Source organism: Syngnathus scovelli, chromosome 7 (genome assembly GCF_024217435.2).
Source record: "Syngnathus scovelli strain Florida chromosome 7, RoL_Ssco_1.2, whole genome shotgun sequence".
NCBI lineage: Eukaryota > Metazoa > Chordata > Actinopteri > Syngnathiformes > Syngnathidae > Syngnathus > Syngnathus scovelli.
This window is the reverse complement of record NC_090853.1, coordinates 1861782-1888878: the sequence shown is the minus strand read 5'-3', so window position 1 is coordinate 1888878 and position 27097 is coordinate 1861782. Positions and strand designations below refer to the sequence as shown.

At 43.8% G+C, this 27097-nt stretch overlaps 4 protein-coding genes across 9 annotated transcripts in view; 3 read left to right on the top strand and 1 right to left on the bottom strand.

The window, feature by feature from the left end:
• The window catches only part of schip1 (schwannomin interacting protein 1), a 134946-nt gene extending 134063 nt beyond the window's left edge, over window positions 1-883 (top strand). For all 5 annotated transcript variants that reach the window (XM_049726264.2, XM_049726265.1, XM_049726267.2 and 2 more), the window contains one exon: window positions 49-883. In XM_049726264.2, the coding sequence (XP_049582221.1) occupies window positions 49-100 (52 nt within the window). In that variant the 3' untranslated portion in view covers window positions 101-883. The remainder of the gene's footprint in view (window positions 1-48) is intronic.
• A 153-nt stretch (window positions 884-1036) lies between these two features.
• il12a (interleukin 12a) lies at window positions 1037-3756 on the top strand. Its single transcript, XM_068651335.1, has 6 exons — window positions 1037-2038; window positions 2205-2294; window positions 2695-2736; window positions 2880-3020; window positions 3110-3151; window positions 3452-3756. Exons 1-6 carry the CDS (start codon window positions 1805-1807, stop codon window positions 3590-3592), a joined length of 690 nt encoding a protein of 229 aa, XP_068507436.1. The 5' UTR covers window positions 1037-1804; the 3' UTR covers window positions 3593-3756.
• A 7587-nt stretch (window positions 3757-11343) lies between these two features.
• LOC125972526 (uncharacterized membrane protein C3orf80) lies at window positions 11344-13369 on the top strand. The gene has a single exon (XM_049726274.2). The coding sequence runs from the start codon at window positions 11533-11535 to the stop codon at window positions 12220-12222; it is 690 nt and encodes a 229-aa protein (XP_049582231.1). The 5' UTR covers window positions 11344-11532; the 3' UTR covers window positions 12223-13369.
• The window catches only part of ift80 (intraflagellar transport 80 homolog (Chlamydomonas)), a 27255-nt gene continuing 12406 nt past the window's right edge, over window positions 12249-27097 (bottom strand). For both annotated transcript variants that reach the window (XM_049726263.1, XM_049726261.2), the window contains exons 9-20: window positions 19630-19809; window positions 18303-18421; window positions 17906-17980; window positions 17286-17449; window positions 17150-17214; window positions 16117-16252; window positions 15899-16046; window positions 15664-15835; window positions 14668-14757; window positions 14340-14512; window positions 14156-14279; window positions 12249-13889 (exon numbers count right to left, since the gene is read on the bottom strand). In XM_049726263.1, the coding sequence (XP_049582220.1) occupies window positions 13779-13889; window positions 14156-14279; window positions 14340-14512; window positions 14668-14757; window positions 15664-15835; window positions 15899-16046; window positions 16117-16252; window positions 17150-17214; window positions 17286-17449; window positions 17906-17980; window positions 18303-18421; window positions 19630-19809 (1557 nt within the window). In that variant the 3' untranslated portion in view covers window positions 12249-13778. The remainder of the gene's footprint in view (window positions 13890-14155; window positions 14280-14339; window positions 14513-14667; window positions 14758-15663; window positions 15836-15898; window positions 16047-16116; window positions 16253-17149; window positions 17215-17285; window positions 17450-17905; window positions 17981-18302; window positions 18422-19629; window positions 19810-27097) is intronic.

The following is a 27097-nucleotide window of genomic DNA, read 5'->3' as shown; positions in this document are numbered from 1 at the left end:
GATTGGGTTTGGTCAGGGCTTATTTTTGTTTCTTTCTCTACCCTCCAGGCATGCTGAGAGCCAGCAGAAACATCTGGCTGAGAAGACCCTCTCCAAATAAAAAGCATTTTTGCTCCACCTTCACCGCCACCACTTGCCCGCCCTCCGCCGCCTGAACCGAACCAAGTCCCTCGCCGAACCGTCACGCCTCCATCTCGTTCCAAATCTGCCCGCTTGTCTCCTTCGCTGCTTTCCCGCACTCCTGAGCCCCCAGCACAGAAGACCGCCGCCATCCTCGTGTGGCCTCATCCGGGCGATTGCGTCTTACTTCGAGACGAGAAAGGAAAGGGATTGTGTATTGTCATGGTTTCTGTCCCAGCTTCCTGTGCTTCGCTCTCCTTTCCTTCCAACTTTCTACATTCGCCACTAAATTATTACTGTCAAATGCAAAAATTGTGGGAAAAAAAGTCAAGTTATAGTGAAAACTTTAGTAGAAAGTCAGTCTTAAGATTTAAAAAAAAGAGAAACAACACTGTATAAAAAAATAAAAAAAAGATTGCTAATTATCTCGAAGCATTTTAAGTTGGACTGTAAAGTATCTCAACCTGTTTTTATTCTGCACAAATGGTAGTTTTCAACTGAGAAATGTTTATTTGAAGGTGCTAAAAGAGTGTAAAGGAAACATGCCTGCCTTGTAGTGGAGTCGTAGCTTTTTGGTAAATACATTCACTCAAATTGCTCTTCAACATTTTGTAAATGTTGATTTTTTTTCCGACACGAGTCATTTTCCAAAAGAATCGGTGTGTTAATATCGTTCATCCTACTGTGTTCAGAAACTTTATTTGAAGGAAGAACATGTTCATGTACAGATATGTAAAATAAAGAATAAACTTTGTTTTCTATACGCTTTTGCCAAACACTTCCTCTTTCAGCCGAGAATGAGATGTTCACCGCACGGTGTTTTCACTGCGCTGCTGGAAGAGTGATGTTTAAGTTAACTTGTAAAGGCCAGGAAACTCCTGGCTTCCGACACTTGCTCACCACTGCAGTTTCTTGATGTGCCGTCATTCTGAACCGACCTTGAACGCAACAAATGCATCCCTCGTCTGATGCGGAGATCTTTTTTTTTTTTTGGTCAAGAGAGAAAGAGAGATTGGGAAATCCAAGGAGTGAGAGATGATGTCATATGAAATGATTCAAAAGACACTTTATATTTATATATATATGTATATATATATATGTACATAATAAATATATTACATACATTACATACATACATACATAGACATATAAAGCACTGTTTACTTATCCATCAGTGGCAGACGGACGGACGGACAGACGGACGGGCGGGCGGACAGAGGGAGACAGACAGACAGACAGACAGACAGACAGACAGACAGACAGACAGACAATTGCTTGTGTACTATCACTCGTCAAGCCCAGTGGTCGAGATGCATTTACTTTTTAGTTAAAATATTTTTACTCAAATAATCTAATGCCTCTTGGGCGCCTCCTGGAGTTATAAACATACCAGCATTGCATTTTTTTTCAATTTTACTCACGAAACCAGTGGCCAATAACCGCCTCTGCACTGGATTTATAATTCACAACGTTAGTCATCATTCAACACCAACTTCCCTTTATTTACTTTTCGGCTTCAGTCAACTCACTGCTGACGTTCTGCCAGGGCGGGGGTGTGAATATCCCCCGAGAATGATCCAAAGAACAACATATAAAACCCATCATATGAAACCAGAAGGTAAGAGGGAGACGCAACATTGAACATACAAGACAAAGATGACAAACTTTTATTTCTGTGAGTTGGATGAGACAAAGCATTCAGTTGAGTGGATGTTTAAATGGTGTTTTTTTTTTTTTCTTACTTGAAATATTTTTCTCCCATTCAGACGTGATCAGGTGTTTGCTCATTGCATCTGCGCTCAAGTGGCGCACGTCCATGTCACTGCCGGTGCACACGCAACTGAGCGCAGAAGAGTGCGCAAACTGCTCCGCGCTCTTTAAGAACCTCTTGACAAATATCAGGGGGATCCTTAACAATGTAAGTATTTGTTTTTATTCGATTGTTATTTTATTATGCAGCAGCATGTGAAACTGCACATTATTATGTTCTCAAGTATTTATTTATTTATTTATTTATTTATTTATCTATTTATTTATCTATTTATTTATCTATTTATTTATCTATTTATTTATTTATTTTTAAGGACGTTTTGTTTTACGGCATCACGTCTGACAAAGCAACTGTGAGCAGCTCGGCCGAGACGCCGCAAGCCTGCGCACCTAACATGCAACAGGTGACTTTTTGTCTTTTTGCCTGGAAAAATTATTGTTCATAACTTTTAGATGGAGCCATACATGTTTTTTTTTTAATTGAGACGAATGTGAGAATTAAAAACGGAAATGAGAAAATTTTACCTATTTATTTACCTATAATCTTGTTGAATTTTTAATCATTTAAATTATTAAGTTTCTTTTTTTTATCTCATGATTCAAAAAAGATCAAATCAATTTTAAAACGTGTTTTAATGACTAATATATTTAAATGTTCTAACATGTCATAAATAATACAAATGAAATATAAACAAATACAAATGTAAAAATTTTAAATGTGGATTTTCCTTATCCAGTTTTTACGTATACTTTATGGTCATTGGATTTTTTTCTCATCTACACTTTTTTGTTTTTACGCCATAGAATTCCAGCTGCCTGGCTCAAAGAAGTACACCCTTCAGTGAGGTAACTAGTTTTAATTTTGATGTTTATTGACTGTACAATGATTGGCCACTTTTTTAGCAATATTTTCACACTCGAATGAGATTCTGACAACATCGTTGATAAAAAAAAATTCAAAAGTGACGCAATGCTTTTGCTCCTCACAGAGTGAATGTCTCATGAGCATCATGAAGGACATTGTCCACTATGAGGCTCTGATTAAGTCCTACCTCACATTGACACTGAAAAGCCCCGAAGAAGAAAAGGCTCTACTGAGCCCGACCCTGAAAATTATTCACAACCTGAAGGTACGAGTTTGTTTTGGCGGGTCGTGTAAGAAAATATTAAAAAATAAATGATAAATTATCTAAAATGATGTATTATTTTGTTTTCACAGAATTATTTCCTGAGATTCAATGGAGGGATGAAACCTGCAGAGGTCTTTTTTTTATTTTTTTTATTCCTTCTTGCTTTAGGTCTTCATATCTAAAAAGTCTGTAGAGTTAAAATAATCGAATAACAAAATAATTAAATACAATCCAGACTCAATCTGACAACACTTGTCAGACAGTAAAAGACATAATTGTCATCATGCTATTTTCAACTTTTTAAATATGGCTAGTAATGTGTAAAAATAAATAACAGATGACATATTTGGACATGTTGGACATGACAGGGTTAATGTTTAATATCCTACCGCAATTTAGTTTAATCTAAAAAATGGTATGTGTGTTTTCAGGAGGACATGTCTCATATGTGGGGAGACAATAGCTTCACTAACCGACTTGAGATGCGCAAGATGATGAGAGGCTTCCACACCAGAGTCATCACCATCAACCGTGCCATGGGCTACATCTCCTCGGGAGACCACCGGAAGTAAACATGCCAGTCCTAGGGGGGGAAAAAAAAAACAATATTCAATGCGAACATTTTAATCCAAATTTACATTACATAAAATAATTGAATGTGAAACAATAAAACATAAGCAAGTAGATGGAACTCAAAGGTTTGATCAAAATTGCTAGTTATGTTGCCAGGCAGACTTTGTAGTATTTGGGCCCCAAAGTTTCTCCTTTATACCCCTCTATGGTGCATTTTTAAACGTCACATTTGGAAATGAATAAAGCTAAAGCTAACGTAGCTCAAAATAGCACCACCTGCTCATACGTAGGTGAACCATTAGTCAGTAGCCATGTTGGCTAATTTCTATGTCAATGTATTCCAAAATTTGGAAAGAGAGTAAATACTTATTCTATTTATTACAGTTATTTATTTCCTTGCTTGGGATGTATTTTTTTTATATTTATAATAATTGCTCAATTTGAGCCATGCGAATTCCTGATGTGACATGTTTACTGCTTTATAAGTCTAAAATAAAGTCATGCAACAGCTCATTTGAGTTTTTTTGTGTGCCTTTTTATTTTTTTACAATAGTAATATTAAACATTGCAGTCAGATTGATTATAACATAAATCTAACAAATAAAGGGACCATGTAAAAAATATAAACATATATAGACTATATATATTTACAGTCGCCACTACTTTAAATATAATGTAACTTAATAAAACGTAATAGTTCTGACAACAATGCTGCCATCAGAACATCATGGGTCATTTTGACCCAGAAACAGCAGGAGGCGTTGTAACACAAAAAAAAAGTTAGAGTTGAAACATTTTGCAAATAAATAAAGCCTACGGTTGGATTAAATTAAAAGTAATAAATAATTTTAAAAGACTACACAGGCTTGATTCTCTTCTTCAGATGATGAAGGGCAGAATGATCACGATTCAGTAGAGGATGGCGAGCTTGTGGTCAAAGCTCGAGCAATGGCCGCCCTTCTGTGAGGTGGACATGAGAAAGAGGAAGATGAGGATGACTTGATCGAGGAAGGGAAATTGCGATGATGATGAATGCTAACGTGATGAAGGTTCAACTCACTTAATGGCGGCGGTCTTCTCGATGACCCACGGAGCACGGATTTGAACGCAGTAGTAGCTATCTTTGGTGTAGAAGCTGAAAGGTGTCAACAATTTACATTGTTAGCAACTGTTGGGTGCAGATATAAAGATCATGAATTTGAATTTTGCCAAAATTTAAATATGGGTCAATTTGGTTGTTTCTCTGTTCATTTTTGGTAACTTATTCTCTTATCAACACTGCCCCCTGGCGGTCTGGAGAAACGTAATAAAACTACACGATTGTATTATTGTGTCTTTTGATGGATTTCGCCACATTGTGCTGCTGATGGATCAATCCTGAATTTGCAAATGTGTAGGCCTACTCACATGACGGCGGGCAGGCATGGTGGTTGAGGAACTTCCACTCGAAATGCGAACACTTCTTCCGTAATCTCCTTACTGCTGACCGTTTTGCAGCATACTGTCGGCTTTCCCACTGGACCAAAACACAAAACATAGATTGTAAGTGCTGTCATTGAGTCTTTGAACGGACAACAAATCCAAGATTTTTCACAACTCACCTCCTTTTCCGCAGGTGACCATAACCGCCAGCATGGTCACAACCAGCAAACTCTTCTGCAGGCTTCCAGCGTTCATTTTTGATGATCAATAGGACAGATGAGAAAATGCCGCAAAAATATCTTGGTCCGTCTCTCTTGAGTCTTCGAAAAGTGAATGAAGTGACCGAGCTCGGTCGGTCAAATTTAAGGGGTAAAAGCAGAAGTGTATGAGTCATTGTTCCGATTTGTTTTCCCTTTTGTGGATTTCTTCCTCCGAATTGGTGTCACAATAGTTTGCTGGAAATGAATGAATGTGACGAACATCGGCAAGATCATGACTAAAAGGAACAACGCCCAACGGAAACTCAGCTTGTAGTATCAAATGTTTTAAAATCTAAATGATCAATGAAATATTAAAACCACCTGGAACACGGGAAGGTTTTTAAGCAAAATCCAGCCAAATCCAGATTTTGATTAAGCAATTCCCAATCCTAAATAGCAAAATATACGATGCAAATGGTCCAGGTGCTGAAGGTGCAAAGCAACCCAAGGCATCACACTACCATTCACTGTTTGATGTTCTTCTACTGGATCGTTGTGTTACATTTATGACAAATGAAACGAGACAGACCTTCCAAAAAAGTTAAACTTTCATCTCGGCAGTTGAATGACGTTCCAAAAGTCTTAGAGAATCATTCAGATGTTTTTTTTTGGGTGGTTGGGGAAAGTAAGATGAGCCCTTATGGTCAGTAGTGGTTTTCATCTTGAAATTTCACCAAGGTCACTAACCCAAAATAAAACCTAAAACTGAAATGTAACAAACAGAATCCAAAGTGTTTTGGGAAAATAAAACAGATTATGCAGAGAAACCCTTATTACAGCGAGTAAGGCCACCTGTGTAAAACTGGGTCATTTTGAGCGGGAAAACGTCAAACGTCCAAGTACGCAGTACATCACACCGCCGGCAGAGGTCACTGCAGTCAGCGATATGTGCAAAGACTATTTTAAATCAAACCATTGTGTTGTACTCTGTTTTCTGGCATTTTTAAAATGCTCAATAGAGTAAGATTCATCGAAGACGAAATTGACCTTAGGTTTGAATGTGCTATTGCTAGAAAGTGCTAGTTGTGATCTAGCCCCGCTCCCGTACACACTCATACAATATCCATCCTATTGCTTCATTTTATTGCATAATGGCAGCTGTTCACATTACGTTCCGCATCATGACTTCCCTTGAACGTTCCCTCTTTGATGCCTCATTGGCCTCCAAATCCTTTCGAGGGGGGTCGTCTCCGAATTCTAGTCACCTTGCCTAACTCAGACACCCCCACCCCTCGACACAGCTGAGTAGCAGCAAAATGGACGGGGGGTCAAAAATCCCCTGGTCTTTGCCTCAAGTCTGAAGGCATATGTTAATAGGGAAAGTTTACCCTATATATAGCCGCCAGGTGTCTGTCTGCTGTGTTTGGGATCCAGGAAGTGAGTCATCTCCAGCTGCTTGCTGGTGGACGGAGGGGGGCGATTGTGGTTTGGTGAAGGGCCTTTTTGGGGAGGGGAGGGGAGGGGGAGCTGTTAGACTTGCTGTGATTTCTGATAGTCACTATAAATTCACAATACAGTAATCCCTCGTTTAGCGCGGATAATTGGTTCCAAAAACCACCCGCGGTAAGTGAAATCCGCAAAGTACGGTCACTAACAAGAAGTACTTGGCAGGCTAATGAGTTAGCGGAAAGATGCTAATTCGTGATCGTGCTAACACGCAAAAACGGACTGCTAAAGGAATGTAAATGAACATTTGGAGCAATATTACATTGTCCTAAAGGTTAGACACATGTTTCCTCAATTTAGAAGTTTTATTTTGACTTTTAAATTTTTAAATTTGGAAAAAAATCGGCAATGTAGCGTAGCCGCGATAGACGAAACGCGAAGTAGAGAGGGATCACTGTACAGCCACAATGGGTGCATTGAGGGTTATCTTAAATAATCCAAGATTTTTCAATAATTACTATTCTTTTCACAACAATGACCTGCCATTAGAATACTTTTGAATTAATTAGTGTCACGGATCAGAATGGAGCAGGGCGACCAAGTGCAGCAACAACAACACAATGATCCGACGAGGCGTGAGGGGCAGACAGGACTTGTATACACGACAGGTAACAAGAGGCAGGTAAGAATAATCAAACTAATCATGGGCACACAGGAGGGGAGGGGCGAGCACACAGACAGAAACCATGACAACAGACACATAGTGGAACGGCTGGGGACGAGACGTGACAATTAGCCCCCCACCAAGAGTTCTTTGGAGACAATCAGACTTGAGCAGACATAAATGATGCTGAGTCACATCACTTTGTGAGTTTGCCCATCAAAGAAGAACAGTATGGGAATGCCCTAAGAGCAGTCTTGGATGGTTATTCCCCACTCTGTCAAAACGCAAAGCTCAGCACAAGCTTCCCAGAGACGTTCCCTCGAGACACCCGCGCTTTGTTAAGCTTTTTTTTTTTTCTTCCTGGGCCTGCGAGAGCTGTTCTTCATCTCAAATAAAGCCGTTAAGCCAACAGCTACACATTTGGGGGGGAAACCACGTCCAAGTTCACGCAGTCCATCCAGTGACCTTGGTCCCGTGTCATCCCTTCCTATTCCCATTTATCACATCAGGCATGGCGCCACCTCATAAAACAACATGCTGAGATTTTACAAACGAGCCCTGATGTAAGTATAGCGTCTCTTTACGTTCAAGTAAGCAAGCACACTTCTCGTTTACAGACCTCTGAGGAGAGCCGGGCGATAAGATGAGAGGAAGTATGTGGGTGTGAAATATCTTCAGTGTGGGACTTTTCAGCGTTTGCACAATGGACGACTCACTCCGGGCCCTGCTTTCTATTAACCGTTCGGGCCGACAGGAATACGGACAAGGCCGATGACGCCCACATGCGGGCATCCCAGAGCTCTCGTCAGAAAATAACTTTTTTTGTAAAAAACAATGCTTTTTCCTTTACATGTGATCAATGTTTGTACTGTTTTTCCAAAAGTTTCAATGTTCATAAATCAAAGGCATGTAGAAAAGACTTCAATGCATTCACTCACCATTTGTTTGTTCAAGTCAGGACTCAAGTTGTGGATTCTGGATGGTTGAGTTGAATAACAGATCGTTCAAGCTTGAAATGATGTGTAAATTCTCAACAATAAATCCAAATAATACTTTGGGGAAAAAGAAATTGTCCCACTGATGTGTCTGTTTGCGTGCCGCCAAACTGACACAAGGCAGCCATCTTACTTTTGACCTTTCACCCCATCAAGTGGAGCGCGCCTCTAAATGCAGTAACCATATTTGGCCATTTGGGGGCACAGTAAACAAAAAAGACCATGTTAAAAACTTTAACAGAACTGTACAACTTCTACAAGTATTCATCTCAATCATTACAAATGACCTTTTATTCCACAGATTAAATAAAATTACGCGTGCCTTCTTTTTTTTAAAAAAAAAAAACAGGGTGGCCAGCGAATCAAAGTCTCTGGCAGATGAAAATGAACGCCGCCATTCATCATGGCTCGAGGCTAATGCAGGCTAAATTATTAAAGCGCTACAAGAAACTTTAGCACCAGATTAATGGAAGTGCAACGTTTATAACTGCACATTGCTACAGTCAGCGTGTTATCCCGAACCCAGACCCTCATGGCTGCGAATAGACAAATGAACCACTCAAGCACTGCGCTGCATTCAAATAAATGTGTGAGAGTTTATGACCTAACCCACCCAAATCATTTTCTGCGGTTGCTCGTTGATATGAAAGTTGCTCCAATATGGAGAAAGAGTCATACAAGTATTTGCACTGGAACTAACTTGGAGGGGAAGAAACAGGAAGCGGTTAGTTAGCTGGGCCCGGCGGAGGAGACATAGTGACAAGCTGGAGGAAATGGTTTATGGCTCAATATGATTGGAAACAAAGATGGCAAAGATGGAGAAGCCGCCGTATTGGAAATGACTGGCGGCTGCTTGGAAGCCATTGTGCTCTACCCAATGATCTCAATCTTTCCCTCCAGAAAGAAAGCAGCATTTCTCTACACGTTTCCAAACATTTACGCCGCTGAGAGCTGTGATTAAAAATAGCAGCGCATGTCAATAAAAGCCGCGCTGAGAGGCACAATGGCAGACGTGCCGGGAAAAACCCACGGAGCTACACTAGAAGGACTTAGGGGGGGGAGAAGGAGAAAAAAGATTTGTGAAGTCGCCGCTCAGAGCCAGTGGATATCGATTGTGTATTTGTTTATTCGGTTAGGCAGAAGCCCTGCTCGTATTTCCGTAATTGAGGCAAAGTACGGACAAGAAATACGATGCTGCATAAATTAGGCCGCATCATGCCGACTGACCTTCTGCTGAAGTTTATGTTGTAAAGCCGCAGTAATGGGATTTGCTATATTGTGCATTAGGGCCTGTTGAGGTTGGAGCTCGCCCTTGCAAAGCTCGTTTGAGAAACACAGTTGTAATAAAAATATGCCTAAAAAGAAATGATACATTGACTTTTTTTTTCTCCACCAAAAAAAGATTTGATGAAGTTGTTGGTGTAGCAATTGAACTATTTCAAGCTCAAGTTAATGACAGCAATCAGTCGTGTGGTAGTTTTGATATAGCAATTTTGCAAATAACACCACGCGAGTCACGCTGCGTGACAAAGCTAAAACAATGAAGATGGTAATAATTAGTTTTCTCTGTCCAGAATATGAATTTTTTTTTTTTCTTCAAAACAGTGCTGTTTCTCTTTGAGGTGCAACCTCAGCAACTTCGACAGATGTACAGAAGGATACTGATTTACTAATTTAAGATCTAGAGGGACACAAGGGTCTGGTTATGGTGAAAAATGGTTGATCACCAAAAGTTAAATTAGTTTCCTGGGTACATTCTGTTTTTCGCAGGCAGGACAAAGTCTTCCGTTCTGAGCCCACATTGTTATCTGGGGTTATTTACTGATTAGCATAGCATATCGATTGAGGCTAATCGTTCAGACGGAAGTTAACACCTTAACGTCACAGTCTGCCAAATATTTGACAAAGTTCTTTGGGGTCACATTAATAAATTCTCCCCGGGATGTAGCCATTTGTTATTGTCAATATATTAGTGTCAATAATCAGGCTTTATTTTGGATTAGCATCTATGCTAGCGCTTCCATTTTAAGAGTTGCATTTTAAAGTAATCATCATTAGTTGTTTTTAACATTATATTGAAGTCCTCATACTCTTTGTCATTGAATATTTCTCTGGTGGAAAAAAAAAGTCAAAGAGAAAGCAAAATGAAAATGTTGATTGAATTACAACCTGTGATTTCAAAATGGCGGTGTCAGTTACCGCTTTTGTAATATAAATTAACACGTTGAGGGAGTGTTTAAAGTGGACGTTTACTTTTATGTTCTTCAATGCTCTACAAACTCATGGTCCTCAAGGGTGATGCTGCACTACTATGTGAGTCCAGACACTCATCTAATGCAGCCCACAAGGTAAGGACTATTCATTTTTTATGAGAGGGCCAGATCCATTGGCGCCTTGTATCACTGACATTGACTCTGCTGTGGCCTAAAGTAGGCCGAGATTGGCGTCTTCGGGGATTTTCTCCAGTGACCAAATAAGAGACGGACCATCTGCTCAAGTACTGTGCTTAACATGAAGTACTGACTACTTTGAACACGACAATCTGAATGCACTGCATGTAACGGTTTCTGTAAAAAGCACAGGGATGACACAATCACGTATTAATACATCAACAGACAAAAAAAAAAAGCTAGTGGAAAAAACTATCAAGGCCAACTAGAAAATAGGCAACATCTGCTCACCAGAAGCTGAATTTCCCTGTTTCCAGACAACCATGTGGCAAGTTTTTGTCCCTTAACATGTGAGAAACATCACTCTGTCACACTATATACATTTTCTTTACAAAAAAGTTTTAAAATCACTGCAAACTCTAACTTTAGTGGTCAACTTAAATGCTGTTGTTTGCATTCAACCATCAGTGACTGCAACCAAGAGAAGAAGATACATTTCAGCATCCAGGCACTTGTGATTTTTGTATTAATAATAAATTGGTGTCATTAAATTCAAAGGCGCGACGTGTGCATATTTACACTTGGAAGCAGACGTGCGATCAGAAATTCATGATGCTCATCAATGAGCCACTCCAATCACAGAGGTCTTCCGGGGAGGAGGAGTATGGTGGGGAGGAAGGAGGAGGGTGGGTGCACCTGCTGTCCCGCGCCTCGCTGCAGTGAGATTTGGATCGCAACACAGCTCGGAGCGGAACACCTGCCGTCCAAGACACACGCTTACCAAGGGCGGGGGTCCACAAAAGAACACTACATCCGGCAACGATGCCCCGTCTGAGCGGCGGAGGCGGCGGGTGCACCGGCACCCTTTTCTCGGCGTGCCTTCTCTCCGTGTGTCAAGCCCTGCGGAGCTGCGGGGAGGTTCAGTGCGCCGATGGCCAACAGTGCTGCACGCCGATCGTCGCCGGGAACGGGAGCGGCGCCGGAGGTGGCGGCGGTGGTGGAGGAGGAGGAGTCGGAGGCTCAATGGTTCGTTGCTGTAAGCTCCCGATGCACATCTTCTTCGACAACGTGGGCTGGTTCACGCGGAAGTTGTCGGGCATCCTTATCCTGTTGCTGCTCTTCGCCATGGGCTACTTCATCCAGCGGATTGTGTGCCCGAGACCGCGCCGCCACCCGCACCAGGACCGCGGGGAGGAGCCCTCGTTCTTCCACGGCCACGCGTCCGCCTCCCAAGACTCCCTGCTGGACCGCTACCCAGAGTGCAACCCGGTGGACTTCGCCTCGCCCAACTTGCCAGCCTACGACGAGGTCAAATATTTGCCCACGTACGAGGAGAGCATGCAGGAGATGCATCGGGACCGCTCCGACGACAACTTGTTGGCCGAAATCGAGACGAGAGGTCCGGGTAGAGGAAGGGCGGCCGGGCCGGAGGCTGAAGAGCACAGACTGGATGTTCTGGAGGGGTCGGGAGGGCAGCAGCCCAGCCCAAGGACATCTCGGAACTCTGTCTGACGGAAACCACGTGCATTAAGACAATATCCTGTTATTATTTTTATTTGAATTTTACTCTCAAGTGCAATTTTAACACCGAATGTTGACAATAAAAAGAGAGACAACAATTGCCTTTTCTATGCAAATGAGCACCTGGGTTATGTAAAATAAAGATAAAAATGATGCTCTTTGTGTTGAGACAAGCAAGTTTAAAGCATTAATTGTGGATGTTTACAAAATGATATCAAATTTGCAGAAATCAATCAACCTCAATTTCGCTTAAAACTGCCATCTACTATCATGAATACTTCAAAAGTCTCCTGTGTCTTATCCAGGAAGAAAGAGGAGGGGAGGAAGTGGGCGAGCAAGAACCATCATTCATTCTGCAAGCATTGCTGCCTAATGAAATATGAGGTGACCTTTTTGCAACAATCCCAAAACTACTCTTGACACCGCATACATCACAGCGCTGTGATTTATGTCCTGCTTACGTGGATTAAATAAGCAGAATGCCATTTACTTTAAGTGAGTGTAAAAAAAAAAAAAAGACGTTTTTTTCTCCTTTAGAGCATTTCACAATTCAGTCCGGTTTCATTTTCAAAAGTGTGCAAACCGGAGCGTGATGGCGGTGGCTCATGTAATCCAACACTGGCCGACCATGACTGATGGCCTTGCTCTGCCAGAGAGAAATCTGTGGGTGGATGGGGTTAGCACTTAGAAGCACAAATCCATGTTTAGAACCCACTTAAGGGCCAGATGAGAGGGGGAGTAACCCCCCCACCACCACCACCACCAGCACCACCACCACGGCCCAAGAGAAAGTGGTCATTTTACGAGGCTTAAGAGGTGTGAACGCTGAGTGACTTTCTAACATGTGAGACGACCTGAGCGTTCTCAAGTAGCTTACATGAAATTTTAACAGAGGGTCATATAAAACTGACATCTTCCCATGGCAGCACTGGGGCAGGGTTGAGTCTTCATTTTCCACAAATAAATGTCAAATATGGAGCGAGGCACAAGAACATAAATACAAAAAGTGTACGGCAGAACTTGGCATTGAAAAATATTTGTGCGGAATGTATTTTCTGATTGCTGCTTCCAGTTTTAATTATTGTTATTAAGCTACAAAAAAATAAAGGGACACCCGTTTTGTTCAATAATTTTTTTTTTTTAAATAAATTTTCTTCTTGACTATAACCTGTAAAAATATCTATCATGTCCTATAAACACATCACAAAACAAGATTTAAGACCAACGATGAGTCTGAAATGATGAGGAAGGCCACAATGGTGCATTTTGCTGCGGAAATGTCACGACTACGCGGAAAGGTGCAAATGTCCGTCGTGTGTTCCCGTGTGGCCAAAAGCCGTATTATGAGTGCAATAAAACCTAAGACTGGACAATTATTATCCACTTTAGGGACCAAAAATCCCTAAATACCTCAAGAGTTTGTTTTTTCTCAAACTGTGGCAGTCTCTCATCCATCTTGTATTAGGCGTATCATTCAGAAAGAATCGTTTTTTTGTTTTTACTGGACAGCCCGAGCCTAGGAGGGAATCCGAAGATTTCTCTTGACTTTAACGCCGCTGGGCCAAGCTGCTCCTGACGGAGGCGTTTGCAGCTTTCTCTCTCTCTTTGGACAACTCCATCTCAATCTTGGCTTGGATTTTTTCCCAATCCACTTCAACCTGGGAGAAAGACAGCCAGTCAGAGAAGCCAGGGAGAAACATCAAGAGAAGGCTAATTTCCTGAGCTCTATTGCCAGTATGGAACTGATTAAGGCCGCAGTGTTTGTATCAGATTGAACGTGTAAACCGTGAGTGAAAAGCTTGTAAACAACAGGAGACTGTTAGACCCCCCCCCCCCTCCTCGACCCAATTGTTAAACTGCATGTGATTGCTGCCCGAATCAATTAACGTGAAGCAGCAAATACGGCGAGGCTGTTTCCGCTTACCCCTTTAGCGTATTGCAGGAACCTCTTATTGGTCTCCTTCCTGCCAAATGTCTGCAGGAACTTCTCCCGATAGGCCAGCACGGTGTCTACGTGGGTTTTGTGCTTGACTGCCAACTCAAGTGCTCTGGAAACACACCAACAAGGCTGAAGTTGAACCAACACACACATAGAAACAGCTGCTCACCTCTCCCAGTTGAAGAGATCAATGTTGACTTGGATGGCTTGGTAGATGAGCCCCGCTTGCAAGAGAGTGGCTTCGGCCTCCTGGACCTGCCCGCTGAACAGCAGCAGGTGAGCCAAAGATGACTCCTTGGACGGCTGCTGCTTGATGAAGTTGATGTAATGCACTCGTGGTAACTGGGAAGCGAGAGGACGGGGGGGGAGATGATGCGCGTGGAAGGAAACAACCAGGAAAAACCTCGCCGTGAAGCTCGCCCGCCACATGTTCATTCCAGAGTCGCGAGAAAAAAAAAAAAAAAAAAGCTGACGGATCCATTAATGGATGCTCTTACCTCTCTAATGGCAGCGTAGGCCATCTCGGCCGTGGTCAGCTCTCTGTTGGCTATCGCCATGGCTGCCAGACAAGCCCACAAAGACTCTTCCTGCATACAAAAGGAAGTGCGACGAGACTTCGTTTTAGAACTTTGTGGCATCGGATCAAGCGGACCGAGAGAAACCCCAGCATGAGTTGGTTCCACTGTATTACACGCGTTGACATGACAGATGTGTGTAAGTGCTTTGTGTTTCTCTCATTCCAGAAAGTCTGACTGCCATTTTGGTGAAACCCACGTCAAACAAACAGACGTTCTCTTCACGCAACGCTTACGAACGTAAACAAATGTGTCACCGCTTTCGTCTCATTAAAAACGGAGCCCATCAGCTGGCCAAAGTCACCGCTGTGGATTCCTCCCTTTAATCACCGTCTATTACCACGACAAACGGCTCGAACGACAAACCGCCGGCCGGAAAACAACACCGTCATCGCTCGAGCAAATCAAACCAATCGCAGATGAGATTGTGTGTCACTCACTATGTGTGTGTGTGTGTGTGCGTGCGTGCTTGCGCGCATCCAAACACGCTTTGCATCAATCCTTTGCGACAAATGGGATTCCGGGAAAAACCGCTGTGCCACCAAACTCTTACCAGAAGTACAGCTGCGGGGAAGGCTTTTAAAAAGCTCTCTTTATCCTCTTTGTCCCCGGCTCAGCTCTTGCTACGAGTGGTTATCGTGTCATCGCTTAAGCAAAAACAAAATAAAAATAAAAAAGTCTCAGCCCTTGAAGAGTCCATACGTGCATTCGGGGGTTCAGTTACGAGTGAGCTCCGCGGGGCCTCAACGTAGCAAAACGGTGTCGCCGGGCTAATTGAAGGCTAATTAAAGCCTGCTGCTCCGGGGCAATAAACCTGTCGGCTACCTTTTCAGTTCGAACACCCGATTGAGCGTGACACGGGAAAGCCCGACGGCGCTCCAGCCACCTCGAGAGAAATAAGGACGTCTGATATCTTACCTTGGCGAAGCGGCAGAGGCGCAGGGCGTCCTCCCAGCGTGCCGAGCTGCTGAATTCGTGTAGGAGCCCGGCGTATGGAGGCACGCTGGTGTAAAGTAAGGAGCCGTCGCGTTGGCGCAAGCGCACCTTGGTGTCCACGTAGCTGAGAATGTGCGGCGCGTGGCTGAACTCGCTTGGAAGCGGGAGGAGATGTGTCAACACACACAAAAAAAGATAATCACCGTCGGAGTCTTACCTGCCATCTTTTGTGTAAAGTGTTTTGGGAAGCAGCTCCTTGTCGATGAAGATAGCATTGGGGTAGTACCAAACGGTGAACTGGTTGTCTTGGACGCCGCACAGGACGTTTGCCGTGTTGTTCCAGGCCATGCTGTGGATCATGCTACCTACGACGCACGTACGACAACTTTGACGGTCGAAAGCGTCAAACGATGTTTCCGGCTCGGATATGTTTACCGATTTTGCAGATTTTGGGCTCGCGTCCGAGGTAGCGCACGGAAGTGAGGTAAAGGTCGCGGTTCTTGTCGATCAAAGCGATTTTCCTTTCGGTGGATGGACCGCATTGGTCCAGAGCTATCTCCACCACTTCCAGCTGCATGTGGAGATAAAAAAAAAAAAAGGGGGGGGGGGGGGAGTGAGTGACAGAAGCAAGACATACGTTTGCACTGTGACCCGGCAGGCGTGCGCCTGTGTTTGAGTCACACGCAGGCATCCGAGAAGAATGTGCGTGAACTTCTTTAGGAGCCAATGCGTGCACGCTTATGTTTGAGATGCTCAGCCAGCTGGCTTCATCTCCGGAAGACAACGCTCATTTGTGCTTTACTTGTTTCCCCCCCCCCCATACAATGAACCCATCCCACCCTTGTGTAGGAAATAAAATGTGACGGTTTGATTTATGACATCAAAATGAACAGAAGGCAGCAGAGAGAGTCTTAATGTAATCACTTATACAGCTGAAGAACTTTTCTTAGTTTTTTTCCTGTACAGGATCTCTCAAGCGGGTGACTTCTGCTGTAGTAAGCATTTATGGATTCACAACACGAGGCTTGAAGGAGCCGTAAAATCTAAAAATTGACAAACCATATAGGCACCATCTACGAGTTGGCCAGACAGACTATTTTAGTTTGTGCCACTCCCGCCGGAAAATAAGCTCGTTCACGGTCGGCTTGGGATACGCATGGTTGCGTTGGTAAGCAAAATAGAAGATGGCGAGATAGTGGACTGAGTGTGATGAAAATGTCCGCAGGGTCTGGATGAGAAAATTACATTAGGCCACCCGTGGTTGAATATGTGTGAATTATTTCTTTTTTTTTTCAAAACTGAAATTCAAGACTATTATTCACGTGCACTCAATTTAGCATATACATAACAAATCTGGCGACGTGGATTTATTTATATTGTGCACCAGGGGATTGTTTTTCTCTTCTGTTTATAATCCTAAAAATAATCCCAGGAATCAGAAGTCCCTCCCACTGATGGATTTGCTTACCTTATGAGTCAGAGACTTCCCGTCACCGAGAGGTTTGCCGGTCAAGGCGTCAAAGAGAAGGATGACTAGTGAGAATTAAAAAAATAAATAAAAATTAACAGGGTGCAATCATATTTACGACAGTGAACCTTCTCACCTTTTTCATCACTCTTGTCACGGATGGCGATGGTGTCGTTGCTGAGCGAGACGCACTGAGCGTTGAGCACGTCAGCTCTCATACCAGGAAATTTAGGCGAGGAGATGAGTCGGCCCTCGTAGGAGAAAATATACAAGCCTGCCCCGTCCACCAGAAGAGCATGTCTTGAGTGGCAGCGAGGGGAAGGAGAAAGACAAACATCGTGAGTCGACTTTTATATGGGTGCGGTGCGGCTATTCATCGAATAAAACCAGATGGTCGTTAGGTGAAGGATTTTTACGCGCATTAAAAACAGCGACTTATTCGGCGTGACGTCGGAGGCTCGGCCGTGATTACGGAATGACAAGTAATCTAATTTAGCGGTCTGATGAGTGTCAGGGACACTTGCGCTGGAGTGCTGCACAAGAGCTACTCCATAATAATCAGATTTTCCCGCGCGCTTACACTATCAGACTTATTACATGATGTACTTTGACTAAGCTATAGCGCCGGCTCCCGTGTGGATGTGTGTGTGTGTCCGTATGTGTGTAATGAAGCCTTGGAGAGGCGGTGAGTGGATCCTATGACCGTCTTCCACTCTCCTGATCCGCCAGCTCGCCGGGATAAAGCATGCGGCTCACCTCTCGGCTTGCAGAATGAGGCTGACCGTTCCCTCCTTCAGGTCAAATATGAGGGGAGTGTTCCAGTTGCGTGTGCTGGCACAAACAAAACACACAAATATGCGGGGTTATCATGATATAATATCTAAAGGGAGATTTATCAGAATATTTCCTTATTGCAGGTGAGTGCATAGAAAGTGCAATTGCGAAATGGCACACAAATAGGATATCTTTGATTTCCTTTTTAAAGCGAAACAGCTTTGAGGATGAGGAGCAGCGTTTCGCTTTGGCAGCGGCATCGTGTGTGAATTGATGTCCATATAAGGAGGCTTATGTTAACTCTCAAAGTGGAGTAACGTTATATGCCGGGAAATGGGTTTGAAAAATGGAGGATGCGCCGACTGGGTGAAGGGCTCACTTGTAGATGTAGCACTGAAGGGACGTGGCCACCACCAGGTGCCCGAAAGCCAGCGAGGCTTTGATGACTCGATCTCTGAACTCCAACACGTCCACCGCATCGTTCATCACATTCCTTACCTGTGGAAAATTTAAAAAAAAAAAATACATATAGAATGGCACATGAAAGATTGCCGTATGTTTTATTTATATACACAGGAAGCAGTAGATCATATATTCGAGCATACGTCGGCTAGATGCGGTCAGACATTTTTATCTGCTCGGAATGTACGCACGCCCGTCCCCGATAGATAAATACTTCCCTCGCGTCTCGCTCTGAATGAATGAAAGGGCTTTTTTTTCCAGCGCCAGGTGAAAGGTGGAGTTATTTTTACAGCTTTACAAATCTTCCTCTTCTGCCCCCTCCGGCAAGGCAAATTTACAAGCAACACAAGCAAGAATTAAAAAAACAACAACATTAGACCGCAAGGTGGTAAATTTAGCCGGCTGATTCACAAACCACTGGCAGATGTGCACGTTTAAAGCGGCCGGCCCGTGAGGAGGAAAGGCGGAGGAGGGAGACAGAAAAGTGCCTGGCAGGCTGAAAATAAGGTGGCCGATGACCCGCGTTTGTTTGGCTTACACAAACTGCACTCAGTAAAGATGCCTGATCCTGGTTTTTTTTTTTTTTGAGGTGTGTATCCCTTTTCTATGGACGTTTGGGCATGTTAAATGGGTGTAAATGCTACTTTGTGGTCAGCTTGACTTTAAACGGTACAAAATAGTAGAGGAAAGGGAGGCAGCTAGACAGGGTAGCCATTGTCATTGCCTGGCGAACGGGCAGGGGCTAAATATAATATATGGCTACAAGAAGTCTTTTTTTTTTTTTTTGCATATGTATGCAAGTGAAGCACGTGAGGTATACAGGCACATTGTAATGGCATGACCTACAAAAACTAGCTAAAAAAAATCTTAATCAAGACGATAATGCTCAATTGTAAGCCAGTTAATCGGAGGTGCATCGTTTAATCGGTCATCAAATTCATCAATAATTATTCTGATCCTATAGAGACACCCCCAACTTTTTTTCCCTTTTTGCATTCACATTTAAAAGAACGATCTCGCCACACGAGCATCAAAATCATCCTCCGTAAAGGCAAGACGGGCTATAAATGGAAGAAAAAAAAAAATTCCGCGCTCATCACTTTTGTTCAACCTTGGCTGAGCTCTCTCAAAAGTCACGGTAGAAGTTTTAATCCATCTGTTGTGTTGAATCTCATTTCATTTGGCAGCCAGAGTCAACGAAGTGTCTATTGAGTGTGTGTGTGTGTGTGTGTATGTGTGTCTACCTGCATGGTTTTCCTCTTGGTGAGGCTGATCATAAAGTTGTTCCACTCCCAGTGCTGCTCCACCACATTGGCAAAGATGACATGGCCGTTCCCGCAGGCCCCGGCCACCTGCGTGCCGTCAGCAGACCAAGCCAGGCTGAACACGCTGCCCGTGTTGGGTTTCTCCAAAGCGTAGGACCACTGCCAGGAGATGGGGGTGGGGGAGGAGGAATATCATCATTAACGATGATGGCCGCAATTTCTTTTGGGAGCGCTTGGAAGCAAATGGAGGTTTATGGAGGAGGTGAGCGGTGGAGTGAGAGCAGATACCCCGTGCGCATAATGTAAACGCTGCTGGAAACAAGTCCCAGCCAGTCAATCAGCGAGCCGTGATGAACTGCGAGACATTGAAGGAGCGCTCGGCCCTGCCAAGTCCAGCAGTTGTGCTCGTAAACATACGCTCTGCTATCCTCATCTATCATGTGTGCAGGGTGCACGGAGAAAAGCACCAACGGGGGTCTGACTAAAAAAACATTGTTGTTTTTTTTAATACGAATTGATTTAGTGGTGAAGCCTAAGGGAAGAGTAGCTCCATATAGGTGTCACATGTCCGAAATACTCACATCCTTTAAATAACAAAAATGAAACATGACTACAATCAGCCTTTATTTTGGAGCTGAGAGCTGTGCCAGGGTTGCCTCACCTGTCCCACAAGCAGGAACCTTGAAACCTTCAACTCGCCTAAAACGTGACCCTTTTCTGGCAACGGTGGGCGGACAAGTGCAGCTCAGCCGGGCCAAGAGTGGAGAAAAGAACCTCAGTGTGTTGACGGCGAGGTGTGGCCTTATTTCCGGCACGTCGCTACAGGTTAGCTGCTTTGATCTGCTCGGCGTGTTCCTCAGCTGGCTTCCCTCCCCACGTCATATTGAGACCAAAAATAGTGGCGGTAAAAATAAAAACGACGCTGCAGTGTGGACAAGAGACGGTTTGTTACACTTAAATGGAATCGCCTTTTAATTGCGTCCCAAGCAGGCACTATTTTTCTTATTCCCCCTTTTTTTTTTGACATTCACAACACGAGCGGAGTCGTGTTCGGGGAGGCTTCGACGATAATGATGGACGTCATTTATTCTGGAGCTAACGTCTTGAGATGGCCCACTCTGTGTTAAAGCACCCAAGGGGGAAAGGGGAAGGGGGATGTCTTGATGGATGCAGCTGGATGCGTCCACCAGATTGTAATGAAGCAGGACATGCGATACCTGCCAAAAAGGAGTGCTGCTGGATTCACGCTTACCTAATGCTTTTAACACATTGAGCCGTTTTACTCCCCCAAGAGTCGGCCAACAAATTTGAGTGTGTGCTGGCGCATCGCTGCGTGTAAAAAAAGAGAAGAGGGGGGCGTCGTCTTAGGTGCGGACAATATTTATGTGCATACGTGACTCTATATGTGAAGGATAGAAAAGTTTTAAGATTTAGCTATAGGGGGAGTGTGGACAAATGGACAGAAAGAAGAGGACAAGTGGGGTTGGGAGGGGGGGGGGAGTCCTCTCGCTGGTCACCGAACCCCTCGACTTTCTATAATGGGCAGCTTTGTGGCCAGAGGGAAGGTGACAGACATGACGTGTTGCCCAGCCGAGGGGAGAGAGCAGGGTGGGAGTGGGGGGGGGGGGGGGATCCCTCAATCTCACAATGAACTCATAGAGGTCGACGACGTATATACAGCATCGCATGCGGACAAACATACACGTGCAAGTGTTTGTGTCGCGGCAGAAGACGAGGTCTGGTAATCCTACGCTTGAGACCATCGCTCCAGTGAGCAAAGGAAAAAAAAAAAAAAAAAAACACCCACGCATACATCCTGTGTGTGTTGACGCATGTGTGTTAATGTGACGCAGACGCGCATACGTTAGTTGCGTGTAGGTGAGAAAGCCTGGAGTGCTGAGCTGCAGAAATGAACCTCTGGGATGCGGGAGTGTTACAGAAAATAATGCGGTGATGCGACTTGAGCATCTTCCCTCATTCACCATATTTGACAGAGGATCAGTCACCTCCGACACGTTTATAATTATTATTTTTTTTATATTTGCGTCTGTCATATGCAGTTATTAACTGGGGAAAAAATATTTGAATTGAATTAATTATACTTCTATATTACAATTCAAAAAATTCCACAACAATCTCCGCCTCATTTGCTGACACCCACGTCACTCACCAGGGCTCGGCCCCGCCTTTTTTAAAGCGATAAACACACAAAGTCATAGATAGAAGAATATGACGGTGACCCCAAGCGGGCAAAATTATGATGCATACGAATTTGATCATGCAAAATCAATGTTTATATAATATTCAAATAATCAATAGACTACTTTAACAGTCCTATATAATAATACTACCAATAATAAATCAGCAAAGATGTTTTTGTGTTTTTAGTTCTGCTACAAAATTAAATTAGTTGCTCTTAGTTTCGGCCTGCGTGGTTCATGCTAATGGGGGCGGGGATGGACCGGTCTGGAACGGAGGCCAGGAAGGGGTTAATGGCACATGTCTTCACTAATAGCTCCCAGTGGAGCGATCTGCTGATTCAGGCCCATTATGTCTTAGGCATTAAATATGTCTGTCGGCGACCACTCAGCGTGCCGCCGTGCACTGATGCACAACAAAATGCTAATCGGACAAAGGGTCAAGAGACCTCCCCACCTCTGATTCTCACGTTGCCCTTCAACTCTGGCACTCCTGTCACTCTGAAGAAAATACTTTCAACTGCTATTAGTGTTAATGGGTCGGCCCTTCTAACCCCGCTTTGAATACTCAAGCCCGAAGAAACGTTAAGTGTCGTAACATGATAACTACAAAGCAATTAGCTTCCAGTAGTGCCAGACTTGATTCATTTTATTAGACCGGAGTCATCGGTAAACAAGGCTACGGGCGTTTTTACTTTGTTTTTGCATTGTTTTAACCGTCTATAAATCTTTGCTCAATAAATAACTCCAAGGACAAACATTTTGAATGACACGGATCTCAGGTGTCATTAAAAATTCATGCATTATTCAAAGAGAATTTAAGAAAGCGGTGAAAAGGGCGCAACGATGACAAGGCCAAGCTAAAATCCGTGGATAGATTTCCGCTTTCCCCAGAATAACCCCTCCCGACTACTCTTGCCGCAGATTTTAATTAGCTAGGTTTTGCCTAATCTAAAATATCAAAACACAACCTCCTCACAACACTCACGCGCGTCCACGCTAAGACGAGCTACGTTACTTGTTAGCCGAGTATTGCGCGACTGGGAGCCAAACTAGTGGAGGGTTAACAGCCTTACATAAATCACAACAGCTGGACGACGCTCAGCGAAGCCAGCTGGCTCGAGTTTGCCTGCGGGGCTGTGTGCGCGGGACAGGACCTGGCAGCGCAGGTACAGCGCGTAAATCCTCGCACACAATAAACACAACACATATGTGCGAGTATAATAGACACTAGACATATATACAAGTATCTGGCCATAAACAGACGGTGCGTATGAAAAACGCTGACACCAGAGCTTCTTTTTTTTTTAAGACCGAACCGATTGTGTAAGGTGCGAGCGTGAGGAGGAGTTGGGATGATTTAGAAATTATTTTGAGGTGGCTTTGGATAAGGTTTCATCGATCTTTTGGGTGGGGATTACGGGGGCTTGTAAATGTCAGCTTGCGGTGACCCCTCAACTCAAAACAGGGTCGGCTACAAAAGATAAGAATCGTTATGGACTATGTCCGGAACTGCTGAGACCCGTACGTGTTGAGTCAACTTAGCATTAGCAAGCTTGTATGAGACAATACAGACCAAATCAAGAAAAAAAAATGGATTTTACCATTGGCCTTGGATCCTAAAAGTTGAGGTAAGCCATTTTAAACTAAAAAGGATGACCTGCTCTGTCAACGTCTGTTCCCCCCCCCCCAAAAAAAACCTTTCAATTTGAGTCGGGGCGGAAAATAACGCCACGTGGGGTAGTGCAGTTCTACATCTGTTCAAGTACTCAATATTCGGTACACCGAGTACACTTGCCATCTTCAGTGGCACACATCGGCAACGAACCGACGTCTTAAAAGTGGAGGAGGACGAAGCGGTTCTACAAATGTTCGGCAGATAGGCCGGACTCTTGTGACTGCAGAGTGGCACAAGTTGGGAAAAAAAAAAGGGGTGGGGGGGGGGGTGGGGGAAGGGGCAAGTGAGAGAATAGATAGAGCAGGAGAGAAAGCACAAGGGAGTGAGTAAGAGAGAGGGCAGGAGGGAGGGAGAGAGAGAGAGAGAGAGTAATGATCTGCACATGGTTTCATGCTGAAGCCTCAACATAGTAACCATAGACACATGCTGGGGCCTCCTGGGACTCATCAGCAAGACACAGCTGTGTGCTGGACAGCAGAATTCTATTAGCACCAACTATGCACACATGTGCTTACAATCTCTCGCAAACACACACACGCACACAATTTCGCTATTTGGTTATGGTTCGGCACACCGCAAAGGGTTAAAAACTAACTAGACCCTTTAGCTAACTTTAACACCATGTCGAGAAAGTGTCAAGATGGGATAAAGTACTCGTCGTTTGATCGGGTAATTATGTAAGTCGGGAGGGACGAAAGGGATGCTTCGACTTACAAGTTGAATTTGTTTCCTGACCGCGCTTGTATCTCAAATCAACTCTGCAAAAGTAAAAATTTGGTCCGACACTTCACATGGCAAAACAACATTTGTTATTCAAAGAAATACAGCACTCTTAAAAAGAAATAGAAATAACAAATGACGATTATTTGAACATTTGTCAATTTTTTTGTCGATTAATCGGATTTTTAAACACGTTTTGATTTCCATCTCATTAAAAAAAAGGACACTATTTCACATTGAGGGTGCACAAAGTCAACTGAGTGATGGGGGAGGAATTAGCCAAATAATCGGTGGAATAATTGATAGGATAATCGATTCTTAAAAAAAAAAAAAAAATCGTTAGTCACAGCTCTTGATGGAAGCCAAATCTCACACATACATACACCTTCATGTGCTGTGACTTTAAATGGCGCGGCCAAGTGAGTATCATCTTTTCTTGTGCCTCACTTCACTCTCTCTCTCTCTCTCTCTCTCTCTCTCTCTTTCTCTCTCGCTCTGTGGTGTGCAGCAGCTGTCTCTCTTTCTTTCTTCGGCAACCGTTACGTTCCAAAAACTTCACTGGCACAATCACTTGCTCTTTTTACTATCTAACTCGGGAGCCATGCTGAAGAATAGTTTACAGCCAAACAATAAAAAAAAACAACAATCTTAGCTGTTTGAAACAAGTTAGGCATCGAGTGAAATGTTAATGCGGTGGTTTTACTATTCGAATCCACTTACACTGAGGGCTAAGTTGGGACAGTGACCCACCAAAACCAAAAGATGGCGCTCTGATTAGAAAAAATAAATGCTTTCTGTGCACGGCAGCTAACATCCAGACATTTATCCAGTCCTAATGGAGGTTTGAGTGTCATTGTCTTTGCAAAGGAACATTTTTTTCCATCCACCAGCAGACAATGTCAATGTCTATTTGTGTGCCAAGAAGTGGGACAAACACACACTCTCACACACACACACACACAGCGCTTAATGAACTCAAAGTTGGCAGCAAAGTTTGAAAAGATACACAAGTTGCTAAAGTCCTATTCTCCAGCCGCATTGGTTACCCAGTGACACCCTCTTTACACCTTTTCATCGCCTCTTTTTCTGCGAGTGTGACATGTTTGTTTAACAAGTGGCGCTTGTGCTTTGGCCAAGAATGATGAATTTGCCAGCGGGGCCGAGAGCTGGGGCCTTTGAATCGGTGGTGCAACAACACAGAAACTTGAGGGAAGGAGAAACCGACATCTTTTATGTTACACCCGGCCTTGGTGCATAGGCCAACTTTACAGGATCTATTGCACAGCCCCCCCCACCAAAAAAAAAACCTCCTAACGTCTTTTTCATGATGCCCTCGCTTTTGGTTTCTAACAAGGCAGGCCTTTAGCACAACTCGAGAGAGGTGTAAAAGTAATACCGTGTCAAAAAAAATTGTTTTTATGAAACTCCCGTTACGTGCACTTTTGTTGACATGCTTGCACAAAACATCGGGCTCTACCATCAGCAAAAAAAAAAAAAAAAGATTCAAAGTATCTTAAATTTCGTCTGGATGATAGTGAAGTCTCCGAAAACAATGTTAACATTCGCTGGCTGCGTCAAAATGCGCGACGGAGAAAAGCAGAATGTGCTGCTCTGCTCTCGTCCTACCAGGGAGCAACTTGGACTCTGCCAAGAAGAAGAAAGGGGAGTGCTGCAGAAAGCAAGAAATAGGAGGCAGGAGCAGAGACTTGTAAGGGGAGGGAGCTGGGTCGAGCAAAAAAAGGAGGGAAAGAGAGGGAGAGAGAGAGAGAGGAGTGGCCCTGTACTGTAGGGAGGGGGGGGGGGGGGCTGCTCTGCTGCTGACTCAGGATTCTCTTTGTTTGACCACACTCCCTCGCTCTCGGTCTACTTCTCAGTTACACACACTCCCAAACATACGGCGCTTTTTCTTTCACGTGACGTTTTTCTTTTCATCCAACCAGTACTAATTATTTCACTTTGTCGACCCCCTCCCCCTGTTTTTCCAACCCCTTATTATGCGTTTCTTTTCGCTTCCTCACCTCCCACAATAAAAGCCGCCCCCCCCCTTCTCGTGTGATGAAAACAGATAAATGCGCGCTGACTAATAAATCTGCAGCGGTTTCTTTTGGCGTTTCACGCACCACCAACGGTGGCTCACTCTGCGCCGTTTTATTCCCTTCCAGCGGCGGCCATGTCCAGATGTGGGTTGGCGGCTGGCATCAAACCGCCGAAAAGCGGGTCAGGTATAAGCGCCCCTAATGGAAGAGTTATTGGAGGAGAAGACAGGGGTGAACGCAAGCATGTCACACAGGATGAGAGGCTACGCGGCCAAAAAAAACGAGTCGATGCTGGCTGAGGAACAGAGAGAGTCAGCATGTGAAGTCGCGTTTCCACCGAGCGGCTCAGTTTAGGATTGGTAATAATGTTTTTTTTTTCTTTTTTATTTCCTTCCACAATGTGGTGAGTTAGAGGGGATGGCTACGTGCGTATCAACACACTGCTATGAACTCAGATGCTTCCGATTCAGGGCTGTGACGATTAATCGAATCAGTTGGATAATCACACGTGGGAAAGGAGAGCCACAGTTGTAGATGTGTGTCAAACACAGTGAGCACGTTAACGCAAAAAGTTGCTACTGACCGCCGCACGCTAATCTTCATAGGTCCCGCCGCCTTCTAAGTTACATGCATGTGGATAGTTCTAAGTACTTTAAACTTATGATTTTTTTTTCCGTTCAAATACATCTACAAAGTGTTTAAAATGTAAGCTTTGAAATATTTAAGTATGTTTTAATGATCTTAAATGTGTTTAAAGTGGGTAAACCTTTTTTTTTTCTGTTTGTTAATTAGGGGTTAGGGAAGGCCATAAACGG